Consider the following 22,293-nt stretch of genomic DNA (forward strand, 5'->3'; position numbering starts at 1 on the left):
ATCATTATTTTTATAGTTTGACACTATAAAATATCAATATATCAATATAATTGATATTCATTATATCAATATAATTGATATTCATTATTGTGTCAACCAATGGTGTTGGTGCCAACTCAACACCAACAGGAATCTCCAATTCTGGAGATGGTAAAAAAGAAAACCTAATTTAATGCAAAACAGCTAAATTGCGGTACAGTATGACTGTGAAGGCAGCACGACCGTGAGGCGGCCTTGACACTAGGCTCCTTCAGCTAGATAGCTCTGATCTGCTTTTTGCTGCTCTTCTCTGCTTCATGCTTGTCTGCTCTGCCCTATGCTAGTCTGCTTCACTCTGCTCTGAAAAGCCCCTTAAAGTAGGCACCTTCTTTCTCAGGGTCCACAGATTGCAGTGTTTAATTTTTTCCATAATTTCTTGAAAAGTTATAGTATTAATAAAACTTGATAATTATGAAATCTTAGCATTTGCAACAACATGGATGGATCTAGAGGGTGTTATGCTAGGTGAGATAAGTCAGACAAAAATAAATTTGCCTTTTTCTTTATTCAGCATTCATTTGTTCGTAACCTTTTACTATTCTCCAAAGTTCTGAGAAAGTTGGTCCTGACAATTTGGGGGTTCGTTTGGGGTTTTTTTATGTTTCTGTGGGTGAATAGGAGTTCGGATCTGCTCATCCCACTGTTTTGCTGACACTTTTAAATTGCTTCTTACTGCCACCACAATCAACATGATTGTATAGCATTCAGTTAGATCATTTATACATCAAGAAATACATTAAAGCAGAATGTGTAAGTGAACTTTTTTCATAATGTACAATTTACAAGTATTAAGAGGCAAAGAATCTCCATTTAGTTTTACACAAATCCTGTTGGCTTTGCTGGTCACCTCTCCCTGGTCAACTGTCTCCTGCTTATATCAGCATTGTTGGCAGAGACATGGCGTGAACAGAGAAGGCTCTGAAGCCCAATTGATCTAGTTTTGAACTGGTGTCCACCCTTTAATAACTGTGTGACCAAAGTCAAGATTAAGTTATTTTATTGTTTTGAACCTCCATTTACTTATTGGTAAAATGGGACAAAATCCTTACTTCTTTGATTTAAAATGCCAATGAGAAAATGTACGTAGACTTATGAACACTGCACCTGCACATAGTAAGTGCTCATTGAGTATCGGTTCTTACTGTTCCAGGGGAGGAGCATCACTAGGAAGGGGAGGAAAGAGTAGTTTGAGACATGTGGGCAAGCAGCAAGCAATTGATTCTACCCAGAGAAAGGTGTGCAACAAGAGTCAGGCTTGTTTTACCTTTGGCAAAAGGGATTCAGCAAAGTTTCTTAAGCTGAAGAATGATAAGATCAAGCATATGCTCTTAACAGGGTAATTCTGAAGAAAGAGTTTTGAGGAAGGGATGTGGGATGAAATAAATTACTAAGAAATAGTAAGAGGTTAGAAATTACATTCTGATGGACTTCTGGTCAATATTGCAGCATAAGTAAGCATGGCTCACCTCCTTGTCCGACCACATCAAAATTACAACTAATCTACAGAACCACCATTCAGAGCTGTCAGGAATTGAGCTGAATGGAAGTTCTACAACTATAGAATTAAAGAAGAAACCACATCAAGACAGGTAAAAGGGGCAGAGACCCTGAACAAGCTGATCCTACAACCACATGTGACAGATAAAAATCAGAAGGAATATTTCAGGAGTGAAGTGTCCTAGCCCAACACCAGGCACCTTAGCCCAGGGTTCCAGTTCCTGGAAGATAAGTCTTCATAACTTCTGGATGTAAAAACCACTGGGGATTGAGGCTATGGAAGACAGAAACTGCTGGAATCCTAGGCAGTTCCTCTCAAAGGCCCCCCCCCCCCACTTACTCAGACTCACTCCTTCTGAGCCTCAGCACTGGGGCAGCAGATTGAAAGACATCAGTTGGGGGAGGAACTGAATTGTCTGGTATCAGGGCAAGAACTAGGGTGCAGCTTTCTCCCAGAGAGAAGTGTTGGCAGAGGCCGTGTTCCTTTTCAGAGCCCTCCCCCCACAGAGCCAGCAGGTGAGTGTCATTTCTGAGACTCCAACAACCTGCCTCACACTGTTTGTCCTACCATGGAGATTCCCCGAGGCCCTGTCCCACCCAAATCTGGCCAACCTAAGCTGTTTTCAGTGGCTTATCCATATGAATGACTTGTCTTGGCCCATGTTTCATATTTTCCTAAGTTCTCTCAAATAAGCAGCATCTTGCTTCAGTAAGCCCTGTATACCTCACTAAGTTTCCCCATGTCTGGCACTAGCAGCAGCCAAGCTTTGTTCACAGCTTGGCCTCTCCTGGGCACCTCCAAGCCCAGCACAAGTAGCAGCCATTTGCAGATCACTTTGAAGCTAGTGCTGTGTGACCTCAGACAGAATACAGATGGTGGCTGACCTTGGACATGCCAACAGCAATCAAGGCTCAACTACAAGAGGACAGTGTACTCAGCCCACACAAAGGGAATACCTCAACCACCAAACTTGGGTGAAAGGGGAGGCCATGCCACTGGACCCTATAGGACACCTGCTACATTAGGCCACTCTGTGAAGCCTGGGAGCCATAGTAACTCTACTTCATACATAAAAACAAACAGAGAGAAGATGCCAAAATAAGGAGGCAGAGAAACATGGCCCAAATGAAAAAACATCAAAACTCCAGAAAAATAACTAAACAGAATGGAGAAAAGTGATCTATCAGATGCAGAGTTCAAAACACTGGTTATAAGGATGCTCAGGGAACTTAATGAGGACCTCAACAGCGTAAAAAGATCCACTCAAAAACAAAGGATACACTAACTGAGATAAAGGATAATTTACAGAAATCAACAATAAACTGGATGATGCTGAGAATCAAATCAGTGATTTGGAATAACAGAAAGCAAAAAACAATCAGAATAGCAAGGAGAAAAACTAATCCAAAAAAGAAAAAAAATGAAGATATGGTAAGGAGATTCTGTGAAAACTTCAGGCATACCAATATTTGCATCATACAGGTCTCAGAAGGAGAAGAGGAAGAGCAAGAAAGTGGAAACATATTTGAAAAATAATGAAGAAAAACCTCCTTAACTTGGAGAAGGACATAGACATACAAGTCCAGGAGAGTCCCAAATAAGATGGTTGCAAAGAGGCCCACTCCAAGACACATTATAATTAAAATGCTAAAGGTTAAAGACAAAGACTCTAAAAGCACTAAGAGAAAAGCAGTTAGTTATCTACAGGAAGCACCCATAAGACTGTCAGCTGATTACTCAAAAAAACTTTGCAGGCTACAAGAGATTGGCAAGAAGTATTTAAACTGATGAAAAGCAAGAACCAACAAGCAAGCTTACTCTACCCAGCAAAGTTACCATTTAGTATTGAAGGACAGATAAAGATTTTCCCAGAGAATAAAAAGCTAAAGGAATCCATCATCACCAAACCAGTATTACATGAAATGTATAGGGTTTTCTTTAAGAGGAAGATAAAAAATGTGAACAGTAAAATGGCAATGAAACATATCTATCAACAATTGAATCTAAAAAACAAAATAAATAAACATAGCAGGAACAGAATCATGGATACAGAGAATGTTACGATGGTTGCCAAATGAGGGAGGGTATTGGGGGATAGGTGAAAAAGGTGAAGGGATTAAGAAGTACAAATTGGTAGTTACAGAATAGTTATAGGTATGTAAAGTAGAGCATAAAGAAGAGTAGCCAAAGAACAGATATGCAGGACCCATAGACATAGGCAATGGTGTGGGGGTTGCCCGAGGGAGTATGGGGGGCTGGGTAGAAGGCTAAAAAAGGGGAAAATTTGGGAAAACTATAATAGTATAAACAATAAAATACAATAAAACAACAGCAACAAAAAAGAAATTACATTCTGGGTTTCAGGAGAAATTGAAGGCAGATTTGAGTTAGAAATAGTTATGACTTCAAATGATATCTATGTGCTGACAACTCCCAAATTTATGTCTCCAATCAAAATCCTAATTGTCACTGAGATGTTTAGTAGGTATCTCAGACTAATATACCCAAATTTTCTAAACTAGCTTCCTAATACTCATCACCACATCAGCCCCTTCTGCGCTCTTTCCATCTCAGTCCATAGCAGTTACATTCTTTCAGTTATTCAAGCTGAAAACCTTGCAGGCATCTTTCCCTCCTTTTTATCTCATACTCCCTATTTAGTCAAACAGAACATCCCATTGGTTCTGTCTTTAAAGGATACAGACAGAATCCAACGACTTGTTATTCTTTCTATTGCCACCCTCCAAGCCACTATCATCTCCTGCCTGGATCAAGGCCATGGCCTCCTGCTTAGTTCCCTGTGACTGCACTTGTTCTCCAAAGTCCATTCTCAGCACCAGAGCCAGGTGGATGGCATTAAACTTGAGTCAGAGCATTGCCCATGCCTCTGAGATGATTCTGGTGACTCCCAGATCACTAAAAGTGGAAACCAAAGGCTTAAAGTAACCTACCAGACTTCTAGTTACCTCCCTGACCTCATTTCTTCTCATCACTACTTACCCACTCCTCTCACTCCCTCTACTTTAGCTACAATGGCCTCCTTGTGGACCCTTAAACACTCTTACTGTCCTTGCACCTCTGGGCTAGGTAGCTGCTCCACCTGGAATGCTCTTTCCCCAGATTTCTGTGTGGTCTTCACTGTTCACTCTCCCTCAGCCTTTGAGTTTTTCTCAAAAGTTACCTTCATGAACAGGTCTTCCTTGAGCATCCCCATTGGAAATGTAAACACTTCTCATGCCTCCCTCTTCTCTATCTCTCTCCCCTCCTCTTTCAGTCCTTCTTAGGGCTCATAAGTATCTAACATAACGTATATTTCACTATCTACCTTGATATTCAAGGGAGCAGGGATTATTTTTTAAACATTTTAAATTTTATCTTATTTTTATTTTATTTTTCACTGGTTTTGAGAGTACAGCTTAGTCATTAGACAATCATATAATTTAAATGTTCCTCTTGATATTCCAGTACCAGAACTTGAACCATAGATAGTTATCACAATATTATTGATCATATTTCCTATGCTTTACTTACTTCCCCATGCCTATTTTGTAACTATCGATGTATGCTTCCTTCTCCCTTCACTTCTTTCACATAGTGCCCCAACATTTCCACACCTCTGGTAACCATCAATCTCTTCTCTGAATCTGTGAGTCTGTTTCAATTTTTTAATTCATTTATTTGGTTCTTTAGATTTCACATAAAAGTGAAATTTTATAGTATTTGGCTTTCTCTGACTGACTTGTTTCACTGAGGATAATATCCTCTAGGTTCATCAATGCTGTCACAAATAGTAAGATTTCATTATTTTTTTATGGCTTAGTAAATTTCCATGGGATATATGTACCACTTCTTCTTTATCCAATTGTCTGTTGATAGGTACTTGAATTGCTTCCATAGCTTGGCTATTGTAAATAAAGTTGCAATGAGCATGGGAGTGCATATATTCTTTCAAATTAGTGTTTTAGGTTTCTTCAGATGTATTCCCAGAAGTGGAATCACTGGGTCAAAAGGCAGTTCCATTTTTAGTTTTTTGAGGAACCTTCATACTGTTTTCCACAGTGGCTATACCAATCTACATTTCCACTAATGGCACATTAGGCACTTTCTCCACAACATTGCCAACACTTGTCATTTGTGGATTTAGTGATGATAGCCATTCTGAAAGGTGTGAGGTGGTTTTAATTGGCATTTCTCTGCTGATTAGTGATGTTGAGTATCTTTTTATATGTCTACTGGCCTTCTGTATGTCCTCTGTGGAGAATTGTCTGTTCAGATCCCCTGCCCATTTTTTTTTAATTGCATTGTTTCATTTTTGTTTTCTTTTTGGTGTTTAGTAGTATGAGTTCTTTATAAATTTTGGATATTAACCTTTTACCTGATGTATCATTGGCAAATATGTTCTCCCATTTAGTGACTTGTGACTTCATTTTTCTAAAAAGAGATTTTATTTATTTATTTTTAGAGAGAGGGGAAGGGAGGGAGAAAGAGAGGGAGAGAAACATTGATTGGTTGCCTCTCACATACCCCCAACCAGGGACGTGACCTGTTAAAATCCCCTACTATGACTGTTACTATTGATCTCTAAGTGAGTAGGGATTCTCCTCTATTCTGTTCTTTGCTGTGTCCCAGCATCTGGAAATGTGCCTGGCATGTCTTAAAGATCAATAAATATTTATTAAAATGAACCTGCATGAAGCCAAATGCTAGAACCACAGGGGGCGAGACTGTAGAGGAAATAAGACAAACAGAACCAGGCAGACAGCAGGACATTGGCAATTGTCCCTCAGAGGGGTACAGAGGTAGAAAAGAACCTGAAAGAACAGGAGGCAGATGACATGAGAATTTCAGTAAGAAAATAGGCACCAAAATGTTAACCAAGAGCTACCTCTAGAAAAAGAGAAGTTCATTGTTGATGAAGGACCTAGAAAAAAAGTATTCTTAAAAGCTTATGATGGGAAGGTAAACTGGCACAGTAACTTTGTAGGCCCTGGCTGGTTTGGTTCAGTGGATTGAGCGTCGGCCTGTGAGCTAAGTGTCGCTGGTTCGATCTTCCAGTCAGGGCACATCAGAGAAGGAAAACTCTGACTCCAAAAAACCTCCGCTGCCTTGAGGCATACCTCTTCAGGGGAAAGGCTAAGGGAGTAAACTCCGACAGAAAATCCGGAGCCGGAGTCCCTAAGGCGGTTTGACGTTGTAGTCAACACCGGCAACTCCTGCGGCGCACCTGAAGCCAAGCTGTATTGACTCCGTCTTTCCCTTGGATCCTTCAGCTGCGAAGAGAGGGGGGGTCTGCTGCATGGGCAACAGCAGACCCTCCATATCACCCTGCCCAGGCTCTGTAGCTTCAGCTTCACTGGAGAGGACACTCCAGCGTCATCGCAAGATGTCGATTCAACACGGGAGGAGACAGATACCGTGTCACCCCCGAGTTGGACTGCACAGCCATTCTCGGCGGTGCAGATAGACTCTTAAGAAGCTACACCATCGTCTCTCGAGACGGACGGCTGCCGACGATGAACTTTGTAGGGCAACTTGGCAGTGTCTTAGAATTTAATCATATACTGTAGAATCCAGCTATGTCATTTCTTAATTTTCACACATACCACAAACTTGCACATGTACTTGTGCACATGTACTTGGAGGCATGTTCTCCCTTCACATTTCTTGGTGACACAAAAATTGGAAACAGCCAGAAAAAAAAATGGCTGAATAAATTACAGTATATTTGTCACATGAAATGCAGTGCAGCAGATCAATGTATATTGATAGGGCTGCATTACCATAACATGGTGGTAAGGGAATAAAGTATGTTTCTTATTTTTATGTACACCAGGAGCCTATTTTTACACCAAAAAAAGACAAACAGAGGGGATGGGGAAGAATTATGGGTGATTCAATTTTTTTTTCATTTCTATAATTTTAGGAATTTTTAAAAAATTTATGGGCCTGCATTACATTTATAATCTGATTTTTAAAATTAGAGTAAAAGTATTTTAAAGCAATAAAAGAGATGGGTCAGAGAATCCACCTCCTGAGGTATAGGGGAGAACTGGGTGAGCCCTTGAGTGTGTTGATGACCCTTCACCTCTGAACATATAGGTTCAGGAAAAGGTAGGCTGAGGGCTGCAAGTGTAAGAGGTAAAGGAGTGGGTAGAAGAAGCAAAGAGCTTAGGCAGCTCTTCCCACAGTAGGGGAGGAAAGGAGTATTTTGAGAAGATCAAGGGGAGAATTTTTATGGTTGAAGGAGTCTTGAGTAATCAGCAGGTGGTTGATTTTTAGTTAGCCTCTGTATATTTCTGAATGATAATTCATATTATACCCGCAGCCAACATTTACTGAAGTCTGGTGACAAATACCTGGGTGTTAAGAGAAGCAAAGCCGGGAGCATCTGCTCCACCTTCTCTGTTCCGCACTCCCCTACCACTGTAGACCCAATACTATCATCACACTAAGCACAAAGTGGTGCATTTTCAGACCCTCATTTGTAAAATCTGCATCTGAATTCTGTGTTGTTGTTGTTTTAAATCATAGCTCTTTACCATTTCCCAAAGTCCTGCTGTTATGGAAATATGTTTAATATTTTCTGAACTTACTATGCCTTAAGCAATCTGAACATTTTTGTTCTTTCTTCATTACCCACAAATTATAAGAGCTCAGCAAAAATGTCTCTGATATGGCCTTAATGCTGATTAAACTAAACTAACTAAAGTTTGACAAAAGGTTCTAAGTAATTCCCCTGGTCACGTTGCTCCTGGCCTGCTGTAACTTAAATCTGCCAAATGACCTGCTAAAGAAAACTAGAAGGAATTGAAACTGACCCATAAGAATAAAGTCTGCCTTATTTAGTTAAGATGCTCTGTCTGACAGCTTCCCATCCCTAGCTGTGCATTAGATACACAGATTAATAGTCATCGCCATTGCATCAGTGCAAAGCAGAAAAGGGGGAGGTGCTTGTCTGTCTGTTTGTCTTGACTTCCTAACCAGCAGTGTTTAAATCATTCACAGATGGTGTATAATTCTCCTAGCACTGAGAAGACGGAGGCTTTTCTGTGTCTCTTCAGTTTACCCAGATTCCACTTGAAAAATGAGGTGCCACTTCAAAGAAGCAACCATTCTACGGGTGGTCTTACCACTTCTGGTTGATTTATGCTGGAGTTTAGCCACTGCCTTTGCAAAGACTTTGTTGCATAGAGTATATTTATCTGACCTTTCTTTGAAGAGACAATCCTATGGCAGCTCATAGGAACAAATGGGTCCTCCATGTAGAGAAGCTGGCATTTGGATGAACTGCAGGAATTCTGGTGTTTCTCTGAGTCTGATCCCTTAAGCCTGCACTGGCCATTCTACTGCTGGGCTCAATACATCCTCAACTTATGAGAAGGGATGGGTGTCCTAAGGGTGTCCTAGGCTTTGAGGTAGCTTATCACTTAAATAAAAATCAGATTTAGTTCACTCAGGGTCCAAATGAGTCATTGGAGGTGCCCAGCGCTGTTATGAGCGTGTTTATTTAATGATCTTTATTAATAGTGGGCATCTAGAGGAGCAAGGGAGTATTGTGGTCAGTGAGGGAGACACGTGCCCCTTAAAGGCCCTGAGAGCTCCTGTTTTGTGACCAGATAGAAGGTAAAGTTGGGAGTTATTTGTTCCCTTAAGAGGATTTCATCCTGTTGTGTTTCAATGGCTCAGGCAGACCCTCATTATTCAGCACCCCCACTTCCATAGAGTGGGTGTATTATTTGATGGATCACATCCAGTTTCTTAGGTACACCTTGCCATGAAAGAGTGCTGCTGTTCTCAGAAAACAAACTTCAAACTCATGTGCTACGTGAGGCTTGGTCAGACAAGGCCCTGAGGGAAAGGGTCAGGGCAGGTATAGGGTGCACACCTTCCTGGGCTCTCCTCCTGCAGAGCCCTGCCTCACTTACACTGAAGTCCCTGTGAACAGCCCCAGACAGGGCCTGCGCCCTCTTCACCAGAGACCCCAGGCCTTAGCACCAAGCCCCCAGAGGTGGGATGTAAAGGGAAAGTGGAGAAGCTGTTTTGTTCATGACTTTTTCCCTATCATACTAAACTACATTTCTCAGGAACATCTTCAGACAAGGAAAAGCCAAAGTCATAGAGACTGGACTGCCTCCTGTACCCACTTGGAGTTTTTCCCTGTCCAGCTACACCTCTCCTCTCTTGAGAGGGTGCTGTTGAGGGACTAAATGGTCCCCAGAAATCTCTGCCTGTAGATATTTATGCTTCTTAGATGAACAATTAGCCATTACAAACAGGGAGATCTCCTTCTTTTAAACAAGTAATTAGTCCAAGCTAAGTGCCTTCCTCCAAAGATGTTTAAGAACAAGACGTTTAAATTGTATACAATAACATAACATTGCCAAAGAAAAAGATGGGGTTGTTCTGTGGAGATTGGCATTAGCTGACTGAAAGTCAATTAAGTCCACCACTGGGTGCCCCAAGCATGCTATCTTGTTAATGGAGATCCTCGCTGAGTTACTTTCTGAAGTTCCTTTCCAGAAGTGAAATTAAAATCACGCAATTAAAATGTTCACAGTTGGGGCTTGATGTTCTTGAACTGATTGAAAGATGAGGTGGACATGCCAACATTTTGAAAAAGCAATTGTCTCTGTAATTAAATGCAATTAACTGACATAACTGTCTGCTTTTCTCCACATAAGACTGATTGAAATGCTAAGACTTTAAAAAAACATGTCCCCTTCTGATTTCTCTTTCTATCCTAACCAAAATTCTTACCAATACATGAAGAGTGCCAAAGGAGGTAATTTAGTACATCAATTCTAACACCAATATTAGAGGTGAACAGAAGAAAATTGGAAAAAATAAAGCTCCAGGCTGCTCAATGCACAGAATTTCTCCTAATCTTGCATTTCTCCAAAAGAGAATAAACCTAACAATTTTTCTATAGTTGATCTCCAAGGAAGGAGCCATTGAATACGATAACAAAAAAGCATATTCCAAAGGTGAGAATAAAAGTTTAGCTTACTATCTTTATAAAAAATATTTTTTCCTAATTGTTATAGGAAAGTCTGGAAAATGATAAAGGAATAAAACATAAAAACTTTCTTATACTCTCACCACACAGAGATAATTACTGGGTATTTTCTTTTTTTCTATTACATATACATATTTTTAAGTATATTTTATTGATTATGTTGTTACAGTAGTTCCAATTTTTTTCCCCTTTGCTCTCCTCTGCTCAGTACCCCTCCTCCCTCCAGCAATCCCATGCCCCTTACTTCATGTCCATGGGTCATGCATACAAGTTCTTTGGCTTCACCCTTTCCTATATTATTCTTAACATCTTCCCATCTATTTGTACCAAGTGATTATGCTTTTTAGTCCCTGCACCATTTCCCCATTTCTCCTGCTCCCCCTTCCCAGCTGATAACCCTCCAAGTGATCCCCATACCCATGACTCTGTTCCTATTCTGGTTTGCGTAGTTGGATTTTGTTTTTATTTTTTAGATTGAGTTGTTGATAGTTGTGAGTTTATTGTCATTTTAGTATTCATAGTTTTGATCTTCTTTTTCTTAAGTAAGTCCCTTTGACATTTCATATAATAAATCCTTGGTAATGATGAACTCCTTTAGCTTCACCTTGTCTGGGAAATATGTCATCTATCCTTCCATTCTAAATGATAGCTTTGCTGAACAGAGTAATCTTGGTTGTAGGTTGCTTTTTATCACATTGAATACTGCTTGGCAGTCCCTTCCTGCCTGCAAAGTGTCCTCTGAGAAATCAGCTGATAGTTCTACAGGCACACCCCTGTAGGCAACTTTCTGCCTCTCTCTTGCTGCTCCTAGGACCCTGTCTTTATCTTTTACCTTTAGCATCTCAATCATCATGCATCCTGGAGTGGTCCCCTCTGGGTCCAGCTCTCCCAGGACGACCCTCCATGCTTCCTGGACCTGTGTCCATCTCCCTCACAAAATTTGGGAAGTTTTCCTCATTTTTTTCAATTGTTGCTTCCTCATTCTGCACTGGTTGACTGTTTTTTTTTTTTTCTTCCTTATGTTCTGAATCATTTATTTGAACCCTGGTTTCCTTCCCTTCACCATTGTTTTTGTGTGGATTTTCCTTCATTTCACTTAGCATAGCCTTCACTTCTTCTCTTATGCGTTTTCCATACTCAAGCATATCTGTCAAGCCTGTGAGCATCTTTATTACCAGCGTTTTGAATTCTTCATCTGTTAGGTTGGCTGTTGCCTGGTCGCTTAGTTCTCCCACTGGAACCTTGATCCGTTTCCCTTTTTGGGCCATACTTCTCTGTCTCGTCATTCTGGTCAGCTCCTGTGTCTGTTTGCCTCTGTGTCCCAGGTAGAGCTGTCGCTTCTGTTACGTTGTAAGGGGCAGAGCCTTAGGAATTCGTCAGTACAGAGTGACCTGTTTCACCATGTTGTGGCCCTGTAGGTGGGGAAGGGGTCTGAGAGGGAACAATGCTGCCTGCCCAGAACTCGCCACTTTTCCAGGCACCTCTCCCACTTCCGCACCAGACTGGCGCCCCTCTAGCTGCTGCCCTGGCCATTGTTCCCGGAGTGGGTGGGTCTGTGGACATTCTAGGACGGTTGGGGTTGTATAAACAAGTGGGCTCTGCTGAGATCTGCAGTTTCTGCCTCCATCCCAACCCCCACTGGTCTACACAGTCAGAAGCAATGAGGCTTGATTTTCCCTGGTCCCGAGACTGTGAGCTGCAAGGTTTAGTGAGGAGCTAGGAATGCTCCCCAGGTGTCCCTCCTGACTTTTTAAAATGTATGACTGCATTTTTCAGCAGCCTGCTGCTGCTGTCACCGCTGCTGCCACCGCTGCTGCCGCCACTGCTGCTGCCACCACACCGTGTCCTCTCCGCCCTGGCTCCACCCCTTCCACCTGTCTGGATGAGTATTTCTTCTTTATATCTTTGTTTGCTGGACTTCCATGCAGTTTGATTTTCTGGAACTTCTGGTTGTTTCTAGTTTTGAGGTAGTTGTATTCCTTCTTAGTTGTGGAGGGAGATGCAGAGTGTCTGTCTACATCTCCATCTTGGCCAAAAGTCTACAAATACATATTTTAATTAATACTGAATATATATTTTATCTGTAGGGTGATATTTGCTTATATTACAAATATTTTTCTTGCTGTTAAAAATTTATAAACACTTTTTTAATGTGTTTTATTGATTATAATGTTACATTTGTCCCAATTTCCCTTCCCTCAGCTCCCCTCCACCCGGTGGCCCCCCTTCCTTCAGTTGTCCCCCCCTTTTAGACCATGTCCATTAGTTGTGCATATAGTTCTTATCAACCTCTGTCTATTCCATTCTCTCCTACCATGATCCTTAATTCCTATATCATCTCCCTCCCTCTCCCCCTTCCCCCTCCCTGCTGACCTCCCCCCAATATGTTCCCCATACCTATAGTTCTTTTTCCACTCTCGTTGCCTGTTTAGTTTGCCTTTGTTTCAATTCCCTAGCTTCTGTTGTTGTTTCTTGTGATGCAGTTTTCATTTTAGATATCATAGTTTTGATCCTCCTTTTTCTAAACCAGTCCCTTTAACATCTCATATAACAGTGGTTTGGATCTAATGAACTCTTTCAGTTTTGTTTTGTCCTGGAAACACTTTCTCTGCCCTTCTATTCTGAATGACAGCTTTGCTGGATAGAGTATTTGTGGTTGTAGGTTTTTGCTTTTCATTACTTTGAATATTTCTTGCCAGTTCCTTCTTGCCTGCAGGGTCTCCCTTGAGAAGTCAGCTGATAGTCTAATTGGGACCCCTTTGTACATGATTCTTTTCTTCTCTCTTGCTGCTTTTAAGATTCTCTCTTTATCTTTAACTTTTGACATTTTGATTATAATGTGTCTTGGAGTGGTTCTCCCTGGGTCCAGATTTTTCTGTGCTTCCTGGACCTGTAAGTCTATTTCCTTCCCCAAGTTTGGGAAGTTCTGCTTTATTATATTTTCACTTAATTTTTCAATTTCTAGTTCATCTTCTTCACCCTCTGGCAAACCAATGATTCTTATGTTGGGCCTTTTATAGCTGTCCCAGAGGTTTCTGATCGTCTCATCATTTTCCTTGCTTCCTGTTTTTTCTCTCTGCACTGGTTGACTGTTTGTTCCTTCTCTGTGTTCTGGTTTGTTGATTTGAACTCTGGATTTTATTTCCTCACCATCTGTCTCGTATGTGGTTTTGTTCCTTTCATTATGAGTGTTTTTCGATTCTTTCTCATCTTTTTCCAGATCTTTTGTTAATTCTGTAGGGCACCTGATAACAATAGCCCTGAACTGAGCCTCTGACAGGTTTCTTATTTGTTCATCTGTCAGATTCTTCATCTGTTGCCTGGTGAGCTGCGCCACCGGGATTTCTATAGTTGTCTGCCTCATTTTGACAGATGCGTTTTGTTTTCTTGGGCTGGCTATAGGGGGCAGTGCCTGTGTATTCGTCATGACCCAGCGACCGGCGGCAATCCGCAACCTTTTTCGCCACGCTGTGGTGCTTTGTGGTCACAACCCAGCAACTGGCGCCATTCCGCAACCTATTTCGCAGCGCTGTGGCGCTTTGTGTGGGGGCGGGGATCCAAGATGGATTCACACAGTTATTCCACTAGGAGACCGGGATCCGTCCTCCCGCCCTCTGGGCCTCACTGTTCAAGGCGATGTGGTGGCTGCTTTCCCCAGCGTTGGGGTTGCAAGCTGCTGGGGTTCGACTGCAGCCAGGATTGTTCTCCCTGCCTCTGTCCCTGGTGCGACCGCAAACAGCAACACCCACTTTTGCTTTTCCTACCTGCCCAAAGGGCGCCACTGGTTTATAACTTCATACGTTGGGCTTCCGTGTAGTTTTATTTTATGGAATTTCTAGTTATCTTTTGTTTTGAAGTAGTTGTATTCCTCTCTAGTTGTAGAGGGAGACCGAGCGTGTCCGTCTAAGCCTCCATCTTGGCCGGAAGTCTATAAACACTTTTTGAAATATCCAAATAAAATTTCATCATATGGACATACCACTATTTACTTGATCACCCTCTTATTATTGAGCAGGTAAGTTATTCACAATATTTTGCTATTATAAAATGACAGAATAAAAATCTCTTTTCTTAAATATATTTTATTGATTATGTTAATACAGTAGTTCCAATTTTTTGCCCTTTCCTCCCAGCAGCCCCTTTCCCTCCAGCAATCCCACTGCGCCTTAGTTCATGTTCATGGGTCGTGCATACAAGTTCCTTGACTTCACCCTTTCCTCTTATTCTTAACTTCCCCTGTCTATTTTGTACCTACCAATTATGCTTCTTAGTCCCTGCACCATTTCCCCATTTCTCCCCCTTCCCTTTCCCAGCTGATAACCCTCCAGATAATCCCCATACCTGTGATTCTGTTGCTATTCTAGTTTGCTTAGTTGAATTTTGTTTTTATTTTTTAGATTTAGTTGTTGGCAGTTATTTGTTGTCATTTTAATATTCATAATTTTGATCTTCTTTTTCTTAAAAAGATTCCTTTAACATTTTATATAATAATGGCTTGGTGATGATGAACTCCTTTAGCTTTACCTTGTCTCGGAAGTACTTTATCTACCCTTTCATTCTAAGTGATAGCTTTGCTGGATAGAGTGATCTTGGTTGTATATCCTTGCTTTTCATCATTTTTGAATACTCTTTGCCAGTCCTTTCTAGCCTGCAAAATTTCTTTTGAGAAATCAGATGATAGTCTTATAGGCAACACTTTGTAGGTAATTCTGCTTTTTTCTTGCTGCTTTTAAGATTCTTTCTTTATCTTTCACCTTTGGAATTTTAATTATGATGTGTCTTGGTGTGGTCCTCTTTGGGTCTAGCTTGTTGGGACTCTCTCTGCTTCCTGGACTTGAATGTCCATTTCCTTTGCCAAATTTGGAAAGTTTTCCTTCATTATTTTTTCACATAAACTTTCGATTTCTTGCTTTTCCTCTTCTCCTTCTGGTATCTCTATGATTTGAATGTTGGCACGTTTAAAGTTGTCCTAGAGGTTCCTAAGCATCTCCTCATTTTTTTTTCAATTTTTGTTTCCTCATTCTGTACTGGTTGACTATTTTTTTCTTCCTCATGTTCCAAGTAATTGATTTGAACCCCGGTTTCCTTCCATTCACTATTGGTTTTGTGTGGATTTTCCTTTGTTTCATTTAGCATAGCCTTCACTTCTTCCCTTATGTGTTTGCCATACTTAAACATATCTGTCAAGTCTACGAGCATCTTCATCACTAGTGTTTTGAACTCTGTGTCTGTTAGGTTGGCTATCTCCTCATTGCTTAGTTCTCCCACTGGAACCTTGATCCATTCCCTGTTTTGGGCCGTACTTTTCTGTCTCCTCATTTTGACAGACTCATGTGTTTGTTTGCCTCTGTTTTTAGGTAGAGCTGTTGCACCTTTCTGGATGAGTATTTCTTCTTTATATCTTTGTTGGACTTTCAGGCAACTCTGTTTTCTGGAAATTCTGGTTGTCTCTAGTTTTGAGGTAGTTGTATTCCTTCTTAGTTGTAGAAGAAGATGCAGCGTGTCTATCTAGGCCTCCATCTTGGCCAGAACTTCTCCAGAATAAAAATACCTTATTGCAAAAAATCTGCCTATATTTGTGATTTTTTTCCTTAGAAAGTTTTCTTATAAGTGTAATTTCCTAGGCCAAAGATTAGAATAATTTTTTAATTCTAATTTTTGAGGCTTTGAAGTGTTTTTTCATGTCAAATTGCCCTCCAGAAAGGTGACCAATTTATATTTTTATCAGCAGGGTAAAAAGTTACCTAATTTCACAAACTTCCTACCACACTGAGTATTGTCTCTACCAGAAAAACTCAAAACACTTCTTAGAGAAAGCTTATGTTTTCACAGATCATATGAGTCTGGAACAAATTGCAACCAATCTTGAAATACTAGGCCTCTGGCTAAGCTTCTCAGCAAAGGTGAGGGCACATTGGGGGCCAGCACCAGGTAGGTGCCCATGAGGGTGGTTGAACTGCCACCATGAGCAACTGGAGAGCAGACCAGCTGCTGTCATCCATGAGAATATCTGCATGCATATTATGTTAATATAGTCTGCCCCCTGTCACTGACAGCCAATTTTATCTTTTCCAGCTGTGCTGGCTGAAGATGGGCACAAGGTCATTCTAGAGAAGATAGAATACTGGAATGTGGTAGAACTCAAGGTGAATGAAGAAGTTGTCTTTCACTGCAACATCAAAGACCTTGAATTTGGTAAATTCTTCCATTCAGGATTTTGCTTTCTTCTAAGTGTCCTCAGTTTCTAGTTGAAATGGTTAGTGTGTCATGCCCAGATTCCAACTGGGTCTTTTTCTGAGTCTTAAATTCTTACTTAAGCCCTGTGCCTTGTGGCATGTGAATGGTCGCATCCTAAACCACGCACAGTAAAGTATTTGATGCTCCAGAACACTGGGAACAGAAAAGGGGTAAAAAGAAAATGAAGTTTCAACTCTAGACTCCAAATGATATGATAGAAATTTAGGAATAATAGGTTTTACATTTTAATAATATATTTTATTATTGGCTGCCTTCAAAACAGTTTTTGTTTCATTTGATTACCCCATATAGCTTCATAAAACAAAGTTGGTATGCCATTAGTACATAGTGTCATCTGCAACATGCTAAGGATTTCTTTGCCCTGGTGAGCTGCTGGCCTAGCAGGCTGGCATCAGGCATACCTCACTCTGCTCAGAAGTAAAGTTTTTGCAATCCACTAATACTCTATTAAATGCTAGTCAATCATTCGCATGTCTGTGCACTTTAAAAACTCTCCAAGTAGAAGCCAGACATGTGTCTTAATTGACATTAAATTGTATATAAAGCTAGCCACAAGACAATTTTATTTATTTTATTTATTTCCCTAGGAGGTGATGGTAAACTAGACCTTCTGTGTCAACAGGCCAGGGTAGCCGTGCTAAATTCCTACTGATCTCCTCGTTGGAACATGCATCTAAAGTCAAAAGAACAGCAACTGCCTCCATGGTTCAGTGATACAAACCAAGGAGCCGCAGGCCAGGCTCTACAGTCAGAAGGAGGGAATGCTAGTCTGTCCTTCAAACCACACAAGATAGGATTTCTCACCCAACTTCAAGGAAACAAGGCCCACAGAAACAATACAATTACATCATTTGCACTATCTTTTAATCTAAACCCATAGGGAGAGACCTCCAGTATCAGGTAAAGGTTAGCTAAAGGCAATAATAAAATGCAATCTAAAAACGAAGCTCTATCTTTTTTTTTTTTAAGTATATTTTATTGATTATGTTGTTACAGTAGTCCCAATTTTTCCCCCTTTTTTCTCTTCTGCCCAGTACCCTCCTTCCCTCTAGCAACCCCACCGCCCCTTAGTTTATGTCCATGCATCGTGCATATAAGTTTTTTGGCTTCACCCTTTCCTAAACTATTCTTAACATCCCTCTGTCTATTTTGTGCCAACTGATTTAGCTTCTTAGTCCCTGCACCATTTCATCATTTCTCCCCCTACCCCCTCCCAGCTGATAACCCTACAGATGGTTCCCATACCTATGATTCTGTTCCTATTCTGGTCTGCTTAGTTGGATTTTGTTTTTCTTTTTTAGATTCAGTTGTTGATAGTTGTGAGTTTGTGTCATTTTAAAATTCATAGTTCTGATCTTCTTTTTCTTAAGTCCCTTTGACGTTTCATATAATAATTGCTTGGTGATGATGAACTCCTATAGCTTCACCTTGTCTGGGAAGCATTTCATCTGCCCTTCCATTCCAAATGATAGCTTTGCTGGATAGAATAATCTTGGTTGTAGGTTGCTTTTCATCACATTGAATACTGCTTGGCAGTCCCTTCCTGCCTGCAAAGTGTCCTCTGAGAAATCAGCTGATAGTCCTATAGGCAATCCACTGTACGCAACTTTCTGCCTCTCTCTTGCTGCTCCCGGGACCCTGTCTTTATCTTTTACCTTTAGCATCTCAATCATCATGCATCCTGGAGTGGTCCCCTCTGGGTCCAGCTCTCCCAGAACCCTCCATGCTTCCGGGACCTGTGTCCATCTCCTTCACAAAATTTGGGAAGTTTTCCTCATTTTTTTCAATTGTTGCTTCCTCATTCTGCACTGGTTGACTGTTTTCTTCTTCCTTATGTTCTAAATCATTGATTTGAACCCTGGTTTCCTTCCCTTCACCATCGCTTTTGTGTGGATTTTCCTTCATTTCACTTAGCATAGCCTTCACTTCTTCTCTTATGCGTTTTCCATACTCAAGCATATCTGTCAAGCCTGTGAACATCTTTATCACCGATGTTTTGAATTCTGTATCTATTAGGTTGTCTATCTCCTCATCTTTTAGGTTGGCTATCTCCTCATCGCTTAGTTCTCCCACTGGAACCTGATCTGTTTCCCTTTTGGGCCATACTTCTCTGTCTCGTCATTCTGGCCAGCTCCTGTGTTTGTTTGCCTCTGTGTCCCAGGTGGGGCTGTCGATCCTGTTATGTTGTAAGGGGCAGAACCTTAGGGATTCATCAGTACAGGGCGACCTGTTTCACCATGTTGTGGCGCTGTATGTGGGGGAGGGGTCTGAGAGGGAACAATGCTGCCTGCCCAGAACTCGCCCCTTTTCCAAGCACCTTTTCCACTTCCACACCAGACTGGCACCCCTCTAGCTGCTGCCCTGGCCATCGTTCCCAGAGTGGGTCAGTCTGAGGATGTTCTAGGACCATGGGGGCTCTTTAAACAAGTGGACTCTGCTGAGATCTGCAGTTTCTGCCTCCACTCCAACCCTTACTAGTCTGCATAGTCAGAGGCAATGAGGCTTGATTTTCCCTGGTGCTGGGACTGTGGACTGCGATATCCAGTGAAGAGCTGGGAATGCTCCCCAGGTGTCCCTCCTGACTTTTTAAAACATGTGACTGCACTTTCTGCTGGTCTGCCGCTGCCACCACTGCTGTTGCCACCACACTGAGTCCTATCTGCCCTGGCTCCACCCCTCCTACCTGTCTGGATGAGTATTTCTTCTTTATATCTTTGTTTGCTGGACTTCCATGCACTTTGATTTTCTGGAACTTTGGTTGTTTCTAGTTTTGAGGTAGTTGTATTCCTTCTTAGTTATGAAAGGAGACACAGCATGTCTGTCTACACCTCCATCTTGGCTGGAAGTCCTCCATCTCTTATTAATAACACATATTCTTTTGCCAGACACATCTGAGATTCTACTCTTTTCTTAGCAAAGAGCTAGAAACAGGTAAAATTAAAGATGGGCTGGAAGGGGTGAGTGGAAGGGAAAATAGTGGCGTTTGAAAATCTGAACCAAGTTTAATGTCAGTATTTGGAAACCTAACTAATCCTACAGGTTTATTTCTTGTTCCCAATGGAATACTATTTAAAATACCAAGACAACTACCTGAAGTCAAATCTTCAGTTATTCTTTTTTAAAACAAGAAAATTATCTGGCTTATTTTACATTGGTCAGTTCAACAGGCTATTCAAAAGGGAGTCCAAAAGAGGCCAGGGCAGAAGGATAGAGTGGCTCGCCTGTTCCTCTGGAGGCAAAGACATCCACATCAAGTTAAATAAAGGTTTTAGTTATGGTCAGTGTAAAACCCAACCATGTCAAAATGATACTCTTTTTACTGTCAGGTCTATGCACCAAACTGTAGCACCTATTCTTAGCTACACAGTAAAAGGAGGAGAAATGCAGATATTGATCTAATGATGTTAAATGTGAAGTCATGGTAAGAAAGCATCACATCTTTGAGAAGAAAGATGTGTGGAAGACACTGGGCATGTGTTGAAAGAAGGGCTTTCAGAGTTCTACAAGGTGGCTTCTCTGAGCTTGTGCCCATCAGGAGAGTGGCCACCCTACACCCTGGCAGTACTTGGGGACCTATCCTTTCCATTGCTGCAGGCAGCCTCAAACCTCTTGCCCCCTCCCCAAACTTGAAAGGCATCTAGGACTTGAAGAAAACACTTGTACAAGGTCTCACACATGATAAAATAGGGTATATAATTGTTATCTTCAGCTCGAACATCATTTATCAGATTTCACTCAGAGATGATGAATCACTTAGGAGTTTGGAAATATTTAATCATCCTTACTGAGAACCTAAGGCTAAAAAAAAATCTTCCTTCTTGTGTCTGGTACCAGTTTTCACAAATCTTCAGCAACCCCAAAATTAATCTTTTTCTCAAAGACCAGTAAGTTATCAATAGAGCCTTCTATCTTTGTTTTCATATAAACACTTTACTACAAAAAAAATGCATTTTATTACAGTAAATTGGAAAAACAAGGTAAGAATAAAGTATAAATTCAATAACATTTTGGTATATTTCAATTTGGGTTTTTCTACTTAGTCTGTCTGAATATGTGTAAAGAGATAAACATTTGTAGAGGTTCATTTCACCAATTGGGATCATGTTGTATGTACCCAATTATATATAGTAGTCCCTCTCTATATCGCGGTTCACTTATCACGGCCTAACTGTATTGCAGGATTTTAAAAAATATTATATTTAATTATTTATCACATATTTTTCATATATTGTGGGATTTTGCAGTACTGTATACTTATGTTGTTAAAGTTACATAGGTTTAAGAGTGTAGAATATGTTTAAGAACATAAGTAGTGTTTTTAAAAGTGTGGAAGAGGATAATAAGGGAGTGGGAAAGGTTAATAAGGACTGGGCACAGTTTATAAGTGTGTGAGAAGGGTTTATAAAGCCTTAAAATATATATAAATACTAAAATAAATGTAAGGTTCCTACTTTGCGGATTTTCATCTATCATGGGGGGGGGTCTAGAATGTAATACTCGGAATAAGTGAGGGAATACTGTATCTTTTTTTTTAAGTTAAGATTTTTATGTTGAGCTTCTTACATGTGACTGTCTAGGAATTCTACCTTATATCAGGAAATTTCTTCCTAATTTCACTGCCAAAACTTTTTCTGCTGAAAAATAAAATTGCAAGCTTTTCTATCTGCACTTGGTGGGGTAACTTCACCTCCAAAGATAGTGAACCCACCTTGGACTCTAGGACATCAATGTTGAACTGGCAAAAGCACTCCCCATGGCAGCTGTCCTGCCCTTCTCCTGAACAGCCCCCTCAGCCTGTATTTGTGCCCTCAGAGCAGCCTCTCACTTCCACCAGGACCTGCTCTCTTTCCCTCCATGATCAAAGCAGGACAGGTGAGATGAGATTGCACAGATTCTAAGAAAAACTGGAGTGCGTAAAGGTTCTGGGAGATGCCTGTGTCCAGGGCATGGTGTTCCAGTTTAAATTAGAGTTAAGTAATATGTTTATATAAATCCATATAACTGGAAAAAGTCACAGTGTTACCTCTGAGTGGTGGCTTGGAGAGGTGGTTGGAGTGGGTAAAGGGAGGATGCCTGCAGAACCCTTATTTCTTCCATACTATAAATGCTTTCAGTGATCAAATTGATTTTTACTTTGCATGGGGGTGGTACTTTTCAAATAAACATTTAAAATAAAATCAAGTAAGCCAAAAATAAATCTTGAATTTAATATGGAGGTCATCTGTCTATATGACCTAACCCTTCTCTGTCATAGATTAGGAAGAGCTTTCTCCTTGAAAATGTGATCATTTTTTAGTCTAAAAAAAAGGTGCCCTCATCTTTCTCCTCTGCCTTCCTCTGTCTTATGTCTTCTTGCCCAAGTCTCCCTGGAGAGAAACAGGAAGTGCAGTTTGCTCCCAGTTGAGGGCAAAAGACAGACATTCAGATAGCTTTTAACCCTCTTTAAAATGCTGCTTAATTAAATCAAATTTTAAGTTTTATA

The 22,293-nt window shown here is 40.8% G+C and overlaps 1 protein-coding gene across 1 annotated transcript in view; it reads left to right on the top strand.

Annotated features, from left to right (window-relative positions):
• The window catches only part of CUNH10orf53 (chromosome unknown C10orf53 homolog), a 42,486-nt gene extending 25,023 nt beyond the window's left edge, over positions 1 to 17,463 (top strand). Inside the window, exons 2-3 of the mRNA XM_090279523.1 lie at positions 16,629 to 16,748; positions 17,399 to 17,463. Coding sequence (XP_090135649.1) covers positions 16,629 to 16,748; positions 17,399 to 17,463 — 185 coding nt within the window. The remainder of the gene's footprint in view (positions 1 to 16,628; positions 16,749 to 17,398) is intronic.
• The last annotated feature ends 4,830 nt before the right edge of the window (positions 17,464 to 22,293 follow it).

This window comes from Furipterus horrens, unplaced genomic scaffold, assembly GCF_987537825.1.
Source record: "Furipterus horrens unplaced genomic scaffold, mFurHor1.1.pri manual_scaffold_5, whole genome shotgun sequence".
NCBI lineage: Eukaryota > Metazoa > Chordata > Mammalia > Chiroptera > Furipteridae > Furipterus > Furipterus horrens.